General features: G+C 39.0%; 1 protein-coding gene across 1 annotated transcript in view; it reads right to left on the reverse strand.

Moving 5' to 3' along the window:
- PLCH1 (phospholipase C eta 1) overlaps positions 1-22117 on the reverse strand; it is a 110578-nt gene that overhangs the window by 40652 nt on the left and 47809 nt on the right. Inside the window, 1 exon segment of the mRNA XM_007457643.1 lies at positions 20059-20166. Within this exon segment, the coding sequence (XP_007457705.1) occupies positions 20059-20166 (108 nt within the window).

Genomic DNA, 22117 nt, shown 5'->3' on the forward strand with positions numbered 1-22117 from the left:
GGATCCCACATGCCGCGGAGCGGCTGGGCCCGTGAGCCATGGCCGCTGGGCCTGCGCGTCCGGAGCCTGTGCTCCGCAAATGGGAGAGGCCACGACAGTGAGAGGCCCGCATAACGCAAGAAAAAAAAAAAAGAGGTGTGGAGTCGCTGAGAGTCTGGGTGTAGAAAGTGCCTGAGTTGCATTTCAGAAATAACAGTAACCAGGCAGCATATACAGAAAGAGAAAAGATACCTTACAAATGAAAAGCCAGATGCGAGGATTGGTTCAAGATGGCGGAGTAGAAGGACGTGCTCTCACTCCCTCTTGCGAGAGCAGAGAGCACCGGAAACACAATTAACTGCTGAAAAATCATTGACAAGAAGACACTGGAACTCACCAAAAAAGATACTCCACATCCAAAGACAAAGGAGAAGGCACAATGAGATGGTAGGAGGGGCTCAGTCACAATAAAATCAACTCCTATAACTGCTGGGTGGGTGACTCATAAACTGGAGAACACTTATATCACAGAAGTCCAACCACTGGAGTTAAGGTTCTGAGCCCCACGTAAGGCTTCATAACCCGGCGGTCCAGCAACAAGAGGAGGAATTCTTAGAGAATCAGACTTTGAAGGCTAGCAGGATTTGATTGCAGGACTTCGACAGGACTGGGGGAAACAGAGACTCCACTCTTGGAGGGCACACACAAAGTAGTGTGCGTATCAGGACCCAGTGGAAGGAGCAGTGACCCCATAGGACACTGAACCAGACCTACCTGCTAGTGTTGGAGGGTCTCCTGCAGAAGCAGGGGGTGGCTGTGTCTCACCGTGCAGACAGGACACTGGCAGAAGAAGTTCTGGGAAATACTCCTTGGTGGGAGCCCTCCCAGAGTCCACCATTAGCCCCACCAAAGCGCCCACGTAGGCTCCAGCATTGGGTGGCCTCAGGCCAAACAACCAACAGGGAGGGAACCCAGCCCCAGCCTCAGCAGACAAGTGGATTAAAGTTTTACTGAGCTCTGCCCACCAGAGCAACAGTCAGCTCTACCCTCCACCAGTCCCTCCCATCAGGAAACTTTCACAAGCCTCATAGATAGCCTCATCCACCAGAGGGCAGAGAGTAGAAGCAAGAAGAACTACAACCCTGCAGCCTGGGGAACAAAAACCACATTCACAGAAAGACAGACAAGATGAAAAGACAGAGGGCTATGTACCAGATGAAGGAACATGATAAAACCCCAGAAAAACAACTAAATGAAGTGGAGATAGGTAAACTTCTAGAAAAAGAATTCAGAATAATGATAGTGAAGATAATCCAGGACCTCGGAAAAAGAATGGAGACAAAGATTGAGAAGATGAAAGAAATGTTTACCAAAGACCTAGAATAATTAAAGAAAAAACAAACAGAGATGAACAATATAATAACTGAAAGAAAAATACACTAGAAGGAACCAATAGCAGAATAACTGAGGCAGAAGACCAGATAAGTGACCTGGAAGACAGAATGGTGGAACTCACTGCTGTGGAAAAGAATAAAGAAAAAAGAATGAAAAGAAATGAAGACAGCCTAAGAGACCTCTGGGACAATATTAAACGCAACAACATTCGCATTATAGGGGTCCCAGGAGGAGAAGAGAGAGAGAAAGGACCTGAGAAAATATGTGAAAAGATTATAGTTGAAAATTTCCCAACACGGGAAAGGAAATAGACACCCAAGTCCAGGAAGTCCAGAGAGACCCATAAAGGATAAACCCAAGGAGAAACACAGTGAGACACACAGTAATCAAACTGGCAAAACTTACAGACAAAGAAAAATTGTTGAAAGCAACAAGGGAAAAACAATTAATAACATACAAGGGAACTCACATAAGGTTGATTTCTGAGCAGAAAGTCTACAAGCCAGAAGGGAGTGGCATGACATATTTAAAGTGATGAAAGGGAAGAACCTACCACCAGGATTACTCTAGCTGGCAAGGATGTCATTCAGATTTGATAGAGAAATTAAAAGCTTTACAGACAAGCAAAAGCTAACAGAATTCAGCACCACCAAACCAGCTCTACAACAAATGCTAAAGGAATTTCTCTAAGTGGGAAACACAAGAGAAGAAAAGGATCTACAAAAACAAACCCAAAACAATTAAGAAAATGGTAACAGGAACATACATATCAATAATTACCTTAAACGTGAATGTACTAAATGCTCCAACCAAAAGACACAGGCTTGCTGAATGGATACAAAAACAAGACCCATATATATGCTGTCTACAAGAGACCCACTTCATACCTAGGGACACATACAGACTGAAAATGATGGGATGAAAAAAGATATTCCATGCAAATGGAAATCAAAAGAAAGCTGGAGTAGCAATACTCATATCAGATAAAATAGACTTTAAAATAAAGAATGTGGGCTTCCCTGGTGGCGCAGTGCTTGAGAGTCCGCCTGCCGATGCAGGAGACGCGGGTTCGTGCCCCGTTTCGGGAGGATCCCACATGCCGCGGAGCGGCTGGGCCCGTGAGCCATGGCCGCTGAGCCTGTGCGTCCGGAGCCTGTGCTCCGCAAATGGGAGAGGCCACAACAGTGAGAGGCCCACATAACGCAAGGAAAAAAAAAAAATAAAAAAATAAATAAATAAAGAATGTTACAAGAGACAAGGAAGGACACTACATAATGATCAAGGGATCAATCCAAGAAGAAGATATAACAATTATAAATATATATGCACCCAACATAGGAGCAGCTCAATACATAAGGCAACTACTAGCAGCTATAAGAGAGGAAATCAACAGTAACACAATAAGAGTGAGGGACTTTAACACCTCACTTACACCAATGGACAGATCATCCAAACAGAAAATTAATAAGGAAACACAAGCTTTAAATGACACAATAGACCAGATAGATTTAATTGATATTTCTAAGACATTCCATCCAAAAACAGATTACACTTTCTTCTCAAGTGCGCATGGAACATTCTCCAGGATAGATCCCATCTTGGGTCTCAAATCAACCCTCAGTAAATTTAAGAAAACTGAAATCTTATCAAGCATCTTTTCTGACCACAACACTATGAGACTAGATATCAATTACAGGGAAAAAACGTAAAAAACACTAACACATAGAGGCTAAAAAATATGTTACTAGATAACCAAGAGATCACTGAAGAAATCAACGAGGAAATCAAAAAATACCTAGAGATAAATGACAATGAAAACACAACGATCCAAAACCTATGGGATGCAGCAAACGCAGTTCTAAGAGGGAAGTTTATAGCAATACAAGCCTACCTCAAGAAACAAGAAAAACCTCAAATAAACAATCTAACCTTACACCTAAAGGAATTAGAGAAAGAAGAACAAACAAAACCCCAAGTTAGCCGAAGGAAAAAAATCATAAAGATCAGAGCAGAAAAAAATGAAATAGAAACAAAGAAAACAAGAGCAAAGATCAATAAAACTAAAAGTTGGTTCTTTGAGAAGATAAACAAAATTGATAAACCATTAGCTAGACTCATCAAGAAAAGAGGGAGTGGACTCAAATCAATAAAATTAGAAATGAAAAAGGAGAAGTTACAACAGACACGGCAGAAATACAAAGCATCCTAGGAGACTACCACCAGCAACTTTATGGGAAAAAAATGGACAACCTCGAAGAAATGGACAAATTCTTAGAAAGGTATAACATTCCAAGGCTGAACCAGGAAGAAACAAAAAATATAAACACACCAATCACAAGTAATGAAATTGAAACTGTGATTAAAAATCTTCCAACAAACAAAAGTCCAGGACCAGATGGCGTCACAGGGGAATTCTATCAAACATTTAGAGAAGAGCTAACACCCATCCTTCTCAAACTCCTCCAAAAAATTGCAGAGGAAGGAACACTCCCAAACTCATTCTATGAGGCCACCATCACCCTGATACGAAAACAAGACAAAGATACTACAAAAAAAGAAAATTACAGACCAATATCACTGATTAACATAGATGCAGAAATCCTCAACAAAATACTAGCAAACAGAACCCAACAACATGTTAAAAGGGTCATACACCGTGATTAAGTGGGATTTACCCCAGGGATGCAAGGATTCTTCAATATAAGCAAATCAAGCAAAGTGATACACCATATTAACAAATTGAAGAATAAAAACCATATGATCATCTCAATAGATGCAGAAAAAGCTTTTGACAAAATTCAACACCTATTTATGATAAAAACTATCCAGAAAGTGGGCACAGAGCAAACTTACCTGAACACATTAAAGGCCATATATGACAAACCCACAGCAAACATCATTCTTAACCGTGAAAAACTGAAAGCATTTCCTCTAAGATCAGGAAGAAGACAAGGATGTCCACTCTCACCTGTCTTATTTAAGATAATTTTGGAAGTCCTAGCCATGGCAATCAGAGAAGAAAAAGAAATAAAAGGAATACAAATTGGAAAAGAAGCAGTAAAAGTGTCAGTTTTTGCCGATGCCATGACACTATACATAGAGAATCCTAAAGATGCCACCAGAAAACTACTAGAGCTAATCAATGAATTTCGTAAAGTAGCAGGATAAAAAATTAATGCACAGAAATCTCTTGCATTCCTATACACTAATGATGAAAAATCTGAAAGAAAAGTTAAGGAAACACTCCCATTTACCATTGCAACAAAAAGAATAAAATACCTAGGAATAAACCTCCCTAGGGAGACAACAGACCTGTATGCAGAAAACTATAATACACTGATGAAAGAAATTAATGATGATACAAACAGATGGAGAGATATACCATGTTCTTGGATTGGAAGCATCAATATTGTGAAAACAATTATACTACCCAAAGCAATCTACAGGTTCAGTGCAATCCCTATCAAATTACCAATGGCATTTTTTTATACAACTAGAGCAAAAAATCTTAAAATTTGTATGGAGACACAAAAGACCCCGAATAGCCAAAGCAGTCTTGAGGGAAAAAAACGGAGCTGGAGGAATCAGACTCCCTGACTTCAGACTCTACTACAAAGCTAAAGTAATCAAGACAATATGGTACTGGCACAAAAACAGAAATATAGATCAATGGAACAGGATAGAAAGCCCAGAGATAAACCCACACACCTGTGGTCAACTAATCTATGACAAAGGAGGCAAAAATATTTAAGAGACTGTCTTTTCTCCACTGTATAAGTGGTGCTGGGAAAACTTGACAGCTACATGTAAAAGAATGAAATTAGAACACTCCCTAACACCATACACAAAAATAAACTCAAAATGGATTAGAGGCCTAAATGTAAGATAAGACACTGTAAAACTCTCAAAGGAAGACACAGAAAGACTACTCTTTGACATAAATCACAGCAAGATCTTTTTTGATCCACCTCCTAGAGTAATGGAAATAAAAACAAAAATATACAAATGGGACCTAATGAAACTTCAAAGCTTTTGCAAAGCAAAGGAAACTACAAGCAAGATGAAAGGACAACCCTCAGAATGGGATAAAATATTTGCAAACAAATCAACAAAGGATTAATCTCCAAAATATATAAACACTTCAAGCAGCTCAATAGTAAAAAAACAAACAATCCAATCCAAAAATGGGCAGAAGACCTAAATAGACATTTCTCCAAAGAAGACATACAGATGGCCAAGAAACACATGAAAAGCTGCTCAACATCACTAATTATTAGAGAAATGCAAATCAAAACTACAATGAGGTATCACCTCACACCAATTAGAATGGGCATCATCAGAAAACCTACAAACAACAAATGCTGGAGAGGTGTGGAGAAAAGGGAACCCTCTTGCACTGTTGGTGGGAATGTAAATTGATACAGCCACTATGGAGAACACTATGGAGGTTCCTTAAAAAACTAAAAATAGAATTACCATGTGACCCAGCAATCCCACTACTGGGCATATACCCAGAGAAAACCATAATTCAGAAAGACACATGCACCCCAATGTTCACTGCAGCACTATTTACAATAGCCAGGTCATGGAAGCAACCTAAATGCCTATTGACAGATGACTGGATAAAGAAGATGTGGTACATATATATACAATGGAATATTACTCAGCCATAAAAAGGAACAAAATTGGGTCATTTGTAGAGATGTGGATGATCTAGAGACTGTCATACAGAGTGAAGTAAGTCAGAAAGAGAAAAACAAATATTGTGTATTAATGCATATATGTGGAACCTAAAAAAATGGTACAGATGAACCAGTTTGCAGGGCAGAAATTGAGACACTGATATAGAGAACAAACGTAAGGACACCAAGGGGGGAAAGCGGCTGAGGTGTGTGTGTGATGAACTGGGAGATTGGGATTGACATATATACACTAATATGTATAAAATGGATAACTAATGAGAACTTGCTATATAAAAAAATAAATAAAATTCAAAAATTCGAAAAAACAAAAAAGAAAAGCCAGATGCACTGGTTCCCACTACGAGCACTAAGACCAAAGTCCTGGTGGGGGAGTTAATACAGTTGAGAGAGAGTTTGAGAGCATTCTTCATAAAACAAATATATATTGAGCTGTTATATGCAAGGTGAAAACATTGATAAGGTACAACCCCACTTTCATAGAACTCTCAGTGTCACAGAGGAGAGAGACACATCAGTGCATAATTACACAACAGGTGCATGTAGGGTGACAGATCGGCACACAGAGGAGGGGCACCTCGCCCAGCCTTGGGAACGCAGGAGAGACTTCCAAGATCAGAGGACGCTTGAGCTGAGCCTTAAAAGAGGCATGTATTAGGTTCCTGTGGCTGCTACAATAAGTTACCACAAACCTGGTAGCTTAAAATGAAGAGCTATTTATGTTTTCACAGTTCTAGAGGCCAGAAGTACAAAGTCAAGCTGCTGTCAGTGCTACATTCAGCCTCCCCAAGGCTCTCAGGGAAAAACCTTTCCTTGCTTCTTCCAGTTTATGGTGGCACCAAGCACTCCTTGGCTTGTGGCAACATAACTCTTGTCTCTGCCTGTCCTTGCATGGCCTTCTCCTGCTGTCCCCACTCCTAACATTAATAAAGGATGAGCTGCTCCCACAAAATAAGAGCACTTGTCATTGGATTTTTAAGGCTCACCTGGTTAATCCAGAATGATCTTATCTCAAGATTCTTAACCTAATTACATCTACAAAGAGTCTTTTTCCAAATAAGGTCAAACTCATAGGTACCAGATGGTAGGACTTGGACATATCTTTCGCTGGCCACAAATCAACCTTCTACAATGGGCTGTATGAATAAGAGTTGATAATCTGGCAAAGAGTAGGGTAAAAGCATTCCAACATGAGCAAAACTTGAGCAAAGCAGTATCTATGAGAACTAGTAACCTATATGAACATGGAGAAAAGAGCACCAGGAAACACAGAAAAAGCCACTAAGACTTTATATGTTGTGCTAAGGCTTACAAAGCACTGTCGTGTAACAACACTTTGAACCACCCAAGACCCTTTAAGGCAGTAAGACTAGCCAAATTATGATGCTTCTCTTTTTTAAAAAAAAAAAAAATTTCTTTTTACTTATTAATAAACTATAGAGAAAATTGAAGAAATAAAATAAAATGGATAACCAACAAGGACCTACTGTATAGCACAGGGAACTCTGCTCAATGTTATGTAACAACTTAAATGGGAAAAGAATTTGAAAAAGAATGGATACATGCATATGTATAACTGAATCACTTTACTGTACACCTGAAACTAATACAACATTGTTAATCACCTATACTCCAATATAAAATTAAAAGTTAAAAAAAAAAAAAGACTAGCCAAATTTTACTCATAATGATGCAGAGGCAGAAAGGTTCAACACCTTGTCCAAACACACATGCCTATGAAGTGGCTGAGGTGGGACCTAAGACTTCCAATTCAAAATTCTGTGTCCACTTCACCATACAGTGCTGCAGTCATCCCTTTTCTACTGTTACAGAAAAAGATAAATTCCTAAGTCAAGTTAATCATATTTTAAATAATCTTTATTCCTACAGGACATCTGGGAAATAAAGCATCACAATCCCTCTGTAGAAAAATATACAACAGTAGGTTTCACTTAAGGTCAGAAGTGAATCCAAGAGGGACTTCCCTGGTGGTCCAGTGGGTAAGACTCCACGCTTCCAATGCTGGGGGCAAGGGTTTGATCCCTGGTCGGGCAACTAAGATCCCACGTGCCATGCAGCCATAAATAAATAAATAAATAAATAAATAAATTTCTTTAAAAAAGAAGTGAATCCGAGAAAGGAAGTCCAGGTCTCAAACTCCCAACACGTTTCATCAAGTGACCCAGAGCCTGGTAGGGAGCACGTGTGTTGAAAGATCCAAACGAGAAAGTGTGTAAGAGCACCTAGCATGCCTGGTGTGTTGCACAAATGCCCCAAATAAGTAAGCATCAGTTTCCTTGCCTGGCTTAGGGCCACATGAGGAGTCAGAGACAGTGAGGAAATGAACCGTGGCAGCTATGCCCAAACACTTTCAGCGGCAGCAAAACAAGGCTAAAGATACAAAGCCAGACCGACTGGTGCTGGTGAAATAATGAATGCTTAACACAAAGGCTATAATTATTCACTTTACATCCTCTCAACACTGGGAGTTGCTGAAGGAACGATATTTCTGCCTGTTGATCTTTTTCTTCCTTGTGATTTACAGCACAAGAATAAATAAATGTGTGGCTGAGCTTTCATTAATATATTATCGTTCGGCCCTGGAACCCAATAGCACTACTGAAAAAAAGCTGAGACACACTTAACCTGGCAAGAGTCAGCCACCGTGCAGCTGCAGCAGGGACCACAATTGAAAGCCATAAGTATCTTGCTCTTTTGTTCCCTGAGTGGTGGGAGAGGGAGGATACTGCAGCTGGAGTTGGGGGGAGGGGACAGCAGCCCTTCAATATGGTCTGGAGTAGTTTCCACCTGAGCCGCAAAGGCTTCCTAATTCCCATTTCTGAGAAGCAAATATGATCTAGGAATATCAACCACAAATAAATAAGTCAAAGACAAAACACATTCTTGTTTTGTCTCCAGCGTGAAATGAAAGGATCACTGGAAACAGAGATGGCTGACCACTTCCACGCTGGGAAGCAGCAGGAAAGGGGAGGGAGTGGGTTGGAGGGGCTGCCCCTTAATGAGGGACTCTCTCTACCACCATGCAGAGTGGTGCTCTACCTGGGCTGCACACTGAGATCACCAGGGGCATGTGGCAAAATTCCAGGCCCCACCCCAGACCAATTACATGGGGTCTCTGGGTGAGGACCAGGGCATTGGGATTTTTGAAAGCTCCCCTGTCATTCCAATGTGCAGCCACAGTTGGGGCCTTTGCTTTAAAAAGGAAAAACAAAACACTGGAATATCTCACTGTCCCAAAATGTCTTTTTTCCCCCTCTGGGTTAGAGTTGCAGACAGGAAGGATAATATATTAGCTGCCCTTTGTGAGTGCCTTAGAGCTCTCCAAGCTGGCCACTTGAGTGTCTTGGGCTGAAGAGCAGCTGCTTCCCAGCCATCCGAGGCTGTGCATTTACTCCTGTGCTCTCCTGTCTCCTGCCTGCTCCTTTAGCACCCTTAAAACACCTTCTTCTGCTCAAGGACCAGCTCAGGACTTAAATTAGCGATAATCATGCTGCAGCTGCTATTCTTCTTACAGATCGTATCTAACATTTACTGACTACAAATTATGTGCCAGGCATTGTTCTGAGTTCTTTACAGAGTATGAACTTAACTTAACCCTTATGACAATCATTTTCCTTTGTTTTTTTCAGTTAAATAATGATTTCATTCCTTTACTACATAATAAGTCAAATTTGTACAACTATGGCAGAGGATGAGAATGGCTTATATTTCCAACCAGGAGAAGTCACTATTCCTTTTTGTAAAACTGAAGTACAGTTGATTTAAAATATTATATTATATTAGTTTCAGAATGGGAGAAAATATTTGCAAATGATGCAACTGACAAGAGATTAATCTCCAAAATATACAAACAGCTAATGCAGCTCAGTATCAAAAAAACAAACACCTCAATCAAAAAAGGGACAGAAGCACTGTGGAAAATGGTATGGAGGTTGCTCTGAAAACTAAAAATACAATTACCACATAATCCAGCAATCCCACTCCAGACAAAACTATAATTCAAAAAGATACATGGACCCTTATGTTCATAGAAGCACTATTCACAATAGCCAAGACATGGAAACAACCTAAATGTCCATTGACAGATGAATGGATAAAGAAGATATGGTACATATATACAGTGAAATACTACTCAGGCATAAAAAAGAATGAAATAATGCCATTTGCAGCAACATGGATGCAACTAGAGATTATCATACTAAGTGAAGTAAGTCAGAAAGAGAAAGACAAATACCATATGATATCACTCATAAAATATGACACATATGAAACAGAAGCAGAATCAGGAACACAGAGAACAGACTGGTGGTTGCCAAGGGGGAGGGGGGTGGGAGAGGGCTGGACTGGGAGTTTGGGACTAGCAGATGCAAACTGGAATATACAGAATAAACAAAAATGTCTTACTGTATAGCACAGGGAACTATATTCAATATCCTCTGATAAACCATAATGGAAAATATGAAAAAACTGTGTGTATATATATATATATATATATATATATATGTACAACTGAGTCACTTTGCTGTACAGCAGTAATTAACACAACACTAATTCAACTATAATTCAATAAAAAATATATTTTAAAAAAATGGGCAGAAGATCTAAACAGACATTTCTCCAAAGAAGACATACAGATGGCCAAAAAGCACATTAAAAGATGTTCAACATCACTAATTATTAGAGAAATGCAAATCAAAACTACAATGAGGTATCACCTCACACCGGTCAGAATGGCCATCATCAAAAAATCTACAGACAATAAATGCTGGAGAGGGTGTGGAGAAAAGGTAACTGTCCTACACTGTTGATGGGAATGTAAATTGGTACAGCCACTATGGAGAATGATATGGAGGTTCCTTTAAAAACTAAAAATAGAGCTACCATATGATCCAGCAATCCCACTCCTGGACACATATCCAGAGAAAACTATAATTTGAAAAGATACATGCACCTCAATGTTCATAGCAGCACTATTTACAATAGCCAAGACATGGAAGCAACCTAAATGTCCATCAACAGAGGAATGGATAAAGAAGATGTGGTACATATATAATAGAATATTACTCAGCCATAAAAAAGAACAAAATAATGCCATTTGCAGCAACATGGGTGGACCTAGAGATTATCATACTAAGTGAAGTCAGAGAAAGGCAAATATTTTACACCACTTATGTGTGGAATCTAAAAAAATGACACAAATGAACTTACTGACAAAACAGAAACAGACTCACAGACATAGAAAATAAACTTATGGTTACAAAAGGGCAAAGGTAGGGGGGAGGGATAAATTAGGAGGTTGAGATTAACACATATGCACTACTATATATAAAACAGATAATCTACAAGGACCTACTGTATAGCATAGAGAACTCTACTCAATACTCTGTAATAACCTATAAGGGAAAAGAATCTGAAAAAGAATAGATATATGTATATGTATAATTGAATCATATGGTAGCTCTATTTTTAGTTTTTTAAGGAACCTCCATACTGTTCTCCATAATGATTGAATGAACTTACATTTTCAGCAACAGTGTAGGAGGGTTCCCTTTTCTCCACACCCTCTCCAGCATTTATTGTCTGTAGGTTTTTTGATGATGGCCATTCTGACCGGTGTGAGGTGATACCTACCTCATTGTAGTTTTGATTTGCATTTCTCTAATAATTAGTGATGTTGAACATCTTTTAATGTGCTTTTTGGCCATCTGTATGTCTTCTTTGGAGAAATGTCTGTTTAGATCTTCTGCCCATTTTTTTAAAATATATTTTTTATTGAATTATAGTTGAATTACAGTGTTGTGTTAATTACTGCTGTACAGCAAAGTGACTCAGATATATATATAGATATAGATATAGATATATAGATATATAGATATAGATATAGATATATACACACTTTTTTCATATTTTCCATTATGGTTTAACAGAGGATATTGAATATAGTTCCCTGTGCTATACAGTAAGACATTTAGATCTTCTGCCCAATCTTCTGTCTAGATCTTCGGCCCAATTTTTGATTGGGTTGTTTTTTTTGATATTGAGCTGCATGAGCTCTTCGTATATTTTGGAGATTAATCACTTGTTGGTCGATTCATTTGCAAATATTTTCTCCCATTCTGTGCATTTTTTCATTTTGTTTATGGTTTCCTTTGCTGTGCAAAAGCTTTTAAGTTTAATTAGGTCCCATTTGTTTATTTTTGCTTTTATTTTCATTACTCTAGGAGGTGGATCAAAAAATATCTTAAGGTAATTTATGTCAGAGAGTGTTCTGCCTATGTTTTCCTCTAAGAGTTTTATAGTATCCCAGGCTTACATTTAGATCTTTAATCCATTTTGAGTTTATTTTTGTGTATGGTGTTAGGGAGTGTTCTAATTTCATTCTTTTACATGTAGCTGTCCAGTTTTCCCAGTACCACTTATTGAATAGACTGTTTTTCCTCCGTTGTATATTCTGCCTCCTCTGTCATAGATTAGGTGACCATAGGTGCATAGGTTTATCTCTGGACTTTCTATCCTGTTCCACTGATCTATATTTCTGTTTCTGTTCCAATACCGTATTGTTTTGATTACTGTAGCTTTGTAGTATAGTCTGAAGTCAGGGAGCCTGATTTCTCCAGCTCCGTTTTTCTTTCTCAAAATTGCTTTGGCTATTCAGGGTCTTCTGCGTTTCCATACAAGTTGTAAAAATTTTTGTTCTAATTCTGTGAAATGAATCACTTTGCAGTACACCTGAAACTAACACAACATTGTGAATCAACTGTACTCCAAGATAAAATAAAAATTAAAAAATTAAAAATAAATTGCTTATTCTTATAATATAGAGACTATTAATTTAGTTGCTGCCAGTAAGAAGCAGAATTTAGAACCCTTATTCTTTCTGTTTGTCTCAAGATTTTTTCATGTAGTAATAGTTTTTTAAAGAGTAGAGATCCCCAGGAAGATAAGGAGATAGAATGGATGACTTCAAGATTCTCAAGATATTATGGCCAGTCACACAATGTATTTGTGCAAGGTCATGAGAGTCCCCTAGGTTTGTAGACCTGCTCCTTCTCCAGGTTAGAGGTCAATGTCAGCCAAGAGAGGACACTCCTACCACAGTTCAGAGCCAACTGGGACAATCCCTTCCCAGGAGTGTGAACGCAACTTATGAAGGTGGTAGGCAGGTCAGAGAGCCAGAAAAAGATTTTGACATATTATTTTGATGTCCATTTAGAAGATGAGGATAAAGAAACTGAGGTCTAGAGTGGCAGAGCCAGGCTTTGACCTAGGCTCCAAAGCCTGTGTGTTTGATGACTGCTACCCAGTATGTTGACTGGTGTGTTTGATGACTGCTACCCAGCATACCCAGTATGCTACTCTGGGTATTCCAGGCTACCCTCAGCTCTCTTTCCTCTGAATTCACATTTTCTTAAGTCGATACCACATGACATAACAATTTGTCAAGTTTGTTATTATTTGTTGCCAGTGTGATAAGTGTGTCTCTCCAGCTAGATGAACTCCCCAAAAGACATAAACCTGAGAGGTCATATAAAATATCATGCTTGAGAGCAAGGATGGCCCATATAATTTTCCTCCTCTAAATTAATCACTAGATTAATTACTTTATCTATCACAACCCCATTTTCCTAATCTGTAAAACATTAGAAATGATAGTTTCAACCCCATCCCCATGGCTATAGGAATAAAATGAAATTCTGTAAGTATAAAGTCCTTAGCATAGTGCTGGTGTTAGTAAGGGTTCAACAAGTGGTTCATATTTAAAAGCTGATTTTAGCTCAGGTATAAAAAAAATAATAGTACAATGTCAGAAAAATAGCAAAAGGTAATGCTTCTTCAGAGCTGTTAAGCATACACTTCTTTTTGTTTTTGCGGTACGCGGGCCTCTCACTGTTGTGGCCTCTCCCGTTGTGGAGCACAGGTTCCAGATGCGCAGGCCCAGCGGCCATGGCTAATGGGCCCAGCCGCTCCGCAGCATGTGGGATCTTCCCAGACCAGGGCACGAACCTGTGTCCCCTGCATCGGTAGGCAGACTCTCAACCACTGCGCCCCCAGGAAGCCCAAGCATACTTTTTATTTTTTTGTGGTACGCGGGCCTCTCACTGTTGTGGCCTCTCCTGTTGCGGAGCACAGGCTCCGGACGCGCAGGCTCAGCGGCCATGGCTCACGGGCCCAGCCGCTCCGCGGCATGTGGAATCTTCCTGGACTGGGGCACGAACCCGGGGCCCCTGCATCGGCAGGCGGACTCTCAACCACTGCGCCACCAGGGAAGCCCCCAAGCATACACTTTTAAATGTTATTAGAGCAACCATTCTTCATATACATTAAGAAAAAAACAAAAAAAATGTCTAAAATGAATGTAAGTCTGGGTTTGTGCATCTGTACATACATGTGGGTTTATAGATGACAATGTACATTCATGCTTTAAAGTCCCCCACTGCTGCAATGATAGAAGAACTAACAAAGAGAAAAGTCATAATCTTGGTCGAAATAAAATAAACAAGATCACTGCAGATCATAAATGTAGCTGAGCTCCACATTCACAGTGGGCAAAGGTGGCCAAGAATTTATATCTTATAGTACAATAGAAACTAAAAGTGCTCCACATGCTGTGGGAGATTAGAGCTGGTCTCTCAACATGAAACCAAGGTGGTGAAGAAAGCTGGAATGGGATCCTTGCTTATAATAGGAAACATTAAAAAGAAAAAAAAAAACTACTGTGAGGAAGATTCAAAATTTAATATCAGAAGAGGCAAGAATAAGAAGACAAACAAAGTGCTAGTTTGCTTGGTGACTGAATGGGTAATATCTTCAACATCTCTAGTGGCAGAGAACTCTCAACCAATGTAAGGTCTGGTTAGGAACCTAGGGCACAGGTGGGCTGTTTGTATATGTGTGGGTGCCATGGGGGTGGGGGTGCTTAGTGTTCAAGTAGAAGCAATCCCAAAACCACTAGATAAGGTTAAATACAGAAAGAAGGAGAATGGAAGGGGAAAAAACATTCCACTCAAAACTGAATATTCAACCCAAAATTCTAAAACCCATGTGGAAAAACTTATGCTAAGATGGAGTGCTAAAAACATCAACACATGGAAAGGAAACTCACTCTTTCACTTTGAAATAAGTATGTTTAGATGCTCAAAGATATAAAGAAATAGCTCCATAAAAAGAACAAGAAACTAAGAAGCCAAACAGTAAAATAAGAACAGGTGTCTATGAAAACAAAAACAATAAAAATTTTGTAAATCAAGTATATAGTCATTGAAATTAAAAGAATAGCTGGGATAAACTCTAGACCAGATGTAGTCAAAGAGATAATTAATGAATTGGAAAATAATACTGTAAATATATAGTACCCAGAATCAGCAGAGACATAAAGAAAAGATTAGGGCTTCCCTAGTGGCACAGTGGTTCAGAGTCCGCCTGCCGATGCAGGGGACACGGGTTCGTGTCCCGGTCCGGGAGGATCCCACATGCCTCGGCGAGGCTGGACCCGTGAGCCATGGCCGCTGAGCCTGCACGTCCAGAGCCTGTGCTCCACAACGGGAGAGGCCACAACAGTGAGAGGCCCACGTACCGAAAAAAAAGAAGACATTAAAGAATTAAGAGATACAGAAAATAAACTAACATTCTAACCTAAATCTAATAGTACTTCCAGAAAAAGAAGACTGATGAAATGGCATAAAAACACATTTAAAGAACAAAACTGTTGAGAATTTTCTAGAATGAAAGAAAACATGAGTTCTCCAGTAGGAAGTGAATATGGAGTGCTAAGAAAAAGAAACCTACTCCTAGTCATTTAATAGTGAAGTCACAGAACAGCTAGAATAGAAAGGAAAGACATATTACCAACAAGAAATAGTTGTAGAAAACAAACTTATGGTTACCAAGGGGGAAAGAGGGAGGGATAAATTAGGAGATTGGGATTGACATAGACACACTACTATATACAAAACTGATAACTAGTAAGAACCTACTGTATGGCACAGGGAACTCTACTCAATAGTCTGTGATGACCTATATGGGAAAAGAATCTAAAAAAGAGTGGATATATGTATATGTATAGCTGATTCACCTTGTTATACAGCAGAAACAGACACAACACTGTAAATCAACTACACTCCAATAAAAATTAATTTAAAAAAACAACAGGGATAGTTGAGTTCTTGGCAATAATTCTCAGACGATAATAACTTTGAAATATAAGGGAAGTATGTACATACACATATCAATAATACATACAGTACATTAGACCTTAAATGTTCATTACCTTAACTCTCTGGCAGGGCAGGGAGGAAGAAACTGTATCATATACTAGAAAACAACTGGAATCTTCAGCTCACCTTCCACTCCTCACCCCTTGTCACCAGGATGCAACAGCATGCCTGGCACGTGGGTGTTTACCGAGGAACAGGATCTCACAACATCATGAGGTAGGTAACTCATCCTTTCCATGAGTGCTGACAAGTCTTAAACCAACAAGATTCATAATCGTCCTTAAAATGGCTCAAATCATAAAATGAATAACTTAGGTTAATCTAAGGTAGTAGGGAGGGAGGAAACTATTAAAGTATTTAGTGTGAGACATGCAGAGTGAATAATGGTTTTAGGATACTAACATAACACAAAAAGTGGTTACCTCTTACTCTACTAGGGCTTGTTTAAACTTGTTGGAAGGCTTGGTGTTCACGGGATGAGCTTCATGTAGGAGACAGACAGCTTGATACTTGTGCCTAAGAAGCTGGCTGAACCCAGATTCAGAGAGTGCAAGGAAAAAGCTACTGAATAGCTCAGCAGAAGAGGCAAATAATCAGTGAGGTTGAACCATGGGGGTGGAAAGTCTGTAAGGCACACTGACATTAGAGGACCCCATAAAAATGAATAATGGTGAGCTGAGCCCACTGAATCAAATCTGTTAGATTACTGTGCTGTGGTTGAAAGGAAGCTGTCCCCGGAGTCTTTGAGCTGTGTGATTCTTGGGTCACTGAACACACCGGCTTTACCTACGGCTTATTACAGTATGAGCCAGATTTTCTCTATGGCTGAAGCCTCAAATTAATGAGGTAGAAGCTTAAAGGATTCAATTAATTCAAAAGAAAGCATTTCTTAAAAGAGCAAAAGCTTTCGGTGCGGTTTGAATCCCTTAGCTAGATGGTAGACTAGGAGGAGTGAGAAGGCCAGCGTGAGGGTCCTGCCTCCTTCTCTGTTCTAACGTCCGGGTAAAGCTGGGTGAGCCACAGATCCTGCTTCTGACCTCTGCACCTGCTGTTCCCTCTGCCTGGAACAACCCCCCACCCCACCCCACCCCAGATATGAGCATGGCTAACCTCGCCTCTTTCCGGTCTTTGCTCACGTGTTACCTTCTCTGTGAGACCTTTCCTGGCCATCCCATCTAAAATGTCAACAGACCCTTTACACACACACTTTCTACACTTCTTCCCTCCCTTTTTCCCTTTAGCGCTTACCACTGCCTAGTACACTACACGTTACTTATTGTCTATCCTCTCTTCTCCCACCAGTGTAGAGACTCCACGAAGGCAAAGATTTTTGTCTGTTTTGTTTACTGATATATGCCCCAACACCTACAGCATGTTGGTGCATCTCCAACAGGAGTTCCTCCATAAAAATCTTTTGAATGTGCCAATGAATCTTGCATAAGCCACATGACAGCTAGCATTCCAGTGTTCACGAATGCTAAGCTGAAAATCTTTATTTATTGCAATAATTCAGATATAACTTATAAATCTAACCACATTCTGTTAACTTAAAACTGAGGTTAAGAACTTCCTCTAAGGTAATTATTGGTTTCATACAAACTATGCACAGTGCATCCGCCTTTGCAGAAATATGATCAGACACTCGATTTAGATCAGACAATTTACATTCAACAGTCAGATAAGGCATCTGAGCCCTCTGCTGACAACAGAACTAGAAGTTGACTGATTACGGGATAACACTTTGGCTTTCTAAATACAGCACTGCCTTTTCTCAGAAGAGCTCAAAAATAGACAAAAAAAGATTTGAAAAAGATGAGTAAAAACCTTATATATTTCCACTAGAATGTTGATTTCTTTATATATTTTCTCTCCTAAAGTCTAACAAAGAGACACCTGTAAAACATTACAGGTAAGGTGCTCTCCACTTTCACTTAGGCCCAAATCAAAGAATCCAAATGAAAGATCATGGCTATATTTATGGAATCACATTCTAAACTCTCGACCTATATGGGTTCCTAGACATCAACCAAGAGACTTTGAAGATTGAGAGGAACCCAGTTGGATATTTTCACAGGTGAATTTATTGGTTTGTTTCCATAAAACTATACCTAATTCTCTTTTATAATTGTAGATATTTAACTTAGAAAGTTAGGAGGCTCACTGATGTCAGAAGAAATTTTATATTACTGGGTGGATTTAGAAACTAGAATAACTTGGGTTTTACTCAGAGCAACAAATGACTATTGTGATAGTATCAATAGCTAAATTTCCACCACTCATTTTCACTAAAAACTTCATTCGCTAAACACATAACTTAGTCAAGACTCTCTGCTCCTTTCTTCTAAATGATAGACTACTCTGAGGCTGGCAACCAAGAGTTTTGGGAAACAAGAGGCGAAGATATTGAAATTCAGAGACAAAAATCTGGCTTATAAAATAAAGCTTAAAGAAAGAATGAAATTACGTATAATAGCAAGTAATTAATTATAAAAATAGCAATCAGCTGGAAGAGCAAAAAAGAAACAAAAATATTAACTGTATTTTCACTTATGTAAATCTCTTGAGATTAATTTTCTGTAACCATAGCCCTATTAGTGGTATTTAATTGAGCTAATAAAAACTATTAAAAGGCAATGGATTCATACAGATGGTAATTTTCCCCTTTCACTTCAAGGCTGAGTCTTCTCCACTTCATCCCTTCTAAAATGCATTAAAGCCAAGAAAGAACTATCTACTGAGACTTCAGCTGTCATTAAGCCCTTGCGCTCTTTGAAAATAATACCAGCTCTCTTTAATACCTATAGGAAGCCATCACAGTTACTATTATTTCAAAGAGAGTAGACTTCTTTTAATGATGTAGTAATTGAATTCAGGGCAATAATGTAAATTAGCAGATTTTATACAATATTTCTCTTTTTTTTAGAGGGTAGAATAATTGTCCAGACATCTAGAGGAATACTACTTTTCTGTAGAAATGAAATTGTAAACCTTATAACAAATTAACATGAGCAGGTGCTACTCTCAGATTGTCATATGTTCCTGGAAATCATGTGAGTTATAGAAGGTGGGGGAAGTCAAGAAGTCCTAGTCCCCCATAGTGATGGGGGGTGGGGGACGTCTTTAAGCCTTACATTTCTCCCAGGTTTGCATTTCCATTGGATTACCTGGCTAAATGGTGCTTTTCTACAAAGGCAACTCCTTGATCTAGGACAGAGGTCTGAAGCATCATGCAGGTGGCAAGCTATTCTATGCCATTTTATCTGAAATGTGGCAAATTTAAGATTTAGCCAAGAGATCCATGTCTGGAAGAGCTTGGAAATCTTCTGCTTCAAGGTACATTCTCTTAGGGAGGGGATGAGCATTCTAGAGAAACATACACACTTGCAGCTGGGTTCTGCGAGCCAGCCTTGACAGGCAGCATGGCGGGGCTTAAAGCCCATTTATGTCATCAGACAGTGACATTTCCAACCGCAATTTGAGTTTTGACCAAGCTGTAATAGGAGGGAATTTGTCCCTGGAGAGAGGGTCAGATGGGTTAATCACTAACGTTCCTTCCAACTCTAGGACACAAGAATCCTCGACTCACTCACTCAATAAACATTTGGGAGTCTTTGTGCCAGCACACAAAGTAATTTTCAATAAATATCCTTTTTACACTACAGCCACCATATCTGTGAAGATTCCAACACAGCAGCAATTTTTACTGTAGCACACAGAGGGTAAAAATTATGGCCAAGCCTGTAACTTACATAGTGGAGCTTGAACTTGCACTCATCTTCAATTTCATCTGCACTGTCTTCATCGGAAACGTCCCCTTCCTCTGCATCATCTCCAAGGTGATAAGGTAACTTCTTGCCCTGAAATGAAGCAAAACACTCAATTTAAAGATGAAAATTCAGCAAGATAGGGGTATGGGAATTAAGAGGTACAAACTACTATGTAGGAAGTAAGCTACAAGGATATATTGTACAGCACAGGGAAATACAGCAATTATTTTATAATAACTTTAAATTGAGCCTAATCTATAAAAATATTGAATCACTATGTTATACACCTGAAACTAATATTAGTCAACTATACTTCAGTTAAAAAATAAAATAGGAAATGAAAATTCACAATAGCCAAAAGGTGGAAATAACCCAGTGTCTACCAACAGGTGAATGGATAAACAAAATGTGGTATACGCATACACTAAAATGTTATTCAGCTTTTAAAAGTAAGGAAATTCTGACTCATGTTACAACATGGATGAACCTTGAGGACATTAGGCTAAAGGAAATAAGCCAGTCACAAACGACAACTGTTGTATGATTCCACTTATATAAGGTACTCAGAGTAGCCAAATTCATAGAGACAGGAAGTAAAACAGTGGTATCCAGGGGCTGGAGGAAGCGGGTGGTGGGGAAGATGAGAGCTGTTTAATGAGTATGGAGTTTTAGTTTTGCAAGAAAAGAGTTCTGTACGTGGCAATGCGAATGTACTTGACACAGCTGAACTGTACACTTAAAAATGGTTAAGATGGTAGGTAAGTTTTATGTATGTTGTATTTTACCACAATTAAAAATAATTTTTAAAAATTGAAAAATGAAAATAGACTGTCATACTGAGTGAAGTAAGTCAGACAGAGAAAGAGAAATACTATATGATATCAACGCGGAATCTAAAAAGAAATGATACAAATGAACTTATATAAAACAGAAACATCTCACAGACTTAGAGAACAAACTTATGGTTATGGGGATCAGGGAGCAGGGGAAGAGATAGTTAGGGAGTGTGGGATTGACGTGTACACACTAATATATTTAAAATGGATAACCAACAAGGACCTACTGTATAGCACAGGGAACTCTGCTCATATTATGTAACAACCTAAATGGGAAAAGAATTTGAAAAAGAATAGACACACGTATATGTATAACTGAATCACTTTGTTGTACACCTGAAACTAACACAACATTGTTAATCAACTATACTCCAGTATAAAGTAAAAAGGTTTTTTTTTAAAAAAAAAAGAAAAATGAAAAGAAAATTTGTTATCTCCTTGCCAATCAATTACTTCAGACTGACTTGAAGGAAGATCGCTTGAATTAGGGGCAAAACAAAGGGAGAAGAGACTTTCAAGAAAAGGCAGTTTTGTTGCTTCCAATTAAATACAATTAATTAGGGTTACTATATTTACAAGTAAAAATCAGACCAGGCTTCTGTTCGAGAATATATGATTCGTCATAAACAGGCATCACCCCATCCCATGTCCTTAGAGCAGCCTGTTCTCCTGAGCAGGTTAAATGCGCCATTCTTTCCTGCTGGTTGTGTCCTCTGCACTGACCAGACCTGCTTTTATGGACAATGCAATGACACTCCTGCCCAGCCAGAACATGCCCCTCGCAACCACTCACCAACACACTTTAGGAATCAGGGGCTTTTGGACAACAAGGGGGAATTCTTATAACAAAATGGTAGAAAACCCAAGTTATAGAATTATATGCACATTATGATCTCAATGATATATAAAAACTCAGGGAAAAAAATCTGGCAAGAAATATGGTGAATTATTAGGAGTACGAATCTCTGGGTAACAGCATTATGGGTGATAGTTATTTTCTCCTTTTCTACATTTCCCAATTTATATTCAGAAAAAGTAAAAGCAAATAAAAAGCAGAAGAAGGAGGCATGGCCCAGGGGCCTGATAAGGGCTTCCAGGACGGCTAATCATCTGTATCAGTAAAAGCATCTTACTTGTAAGCAGAAAGGAATATTAATAGGAAATTGAATCACTCCCAGAATCTTGGGGAGCAGAGGGGGCAGAAC

This window comes from Lipotes vexillifer, unplaced genomic scaffold, assembly GCF_000442215.2.
Source record: "Lipotes vexillifer unplaced genomic scaffold, Lipotes_vexillifer_v1.1 scaffold897, whole genome shotgun sequence".
Lineage (NCBI taxonomy): Eukaryota > Metazoa > Chordata > Mammalia > Artiodactyla > Lipotidae > Lipotes > Lipotes vexillifer.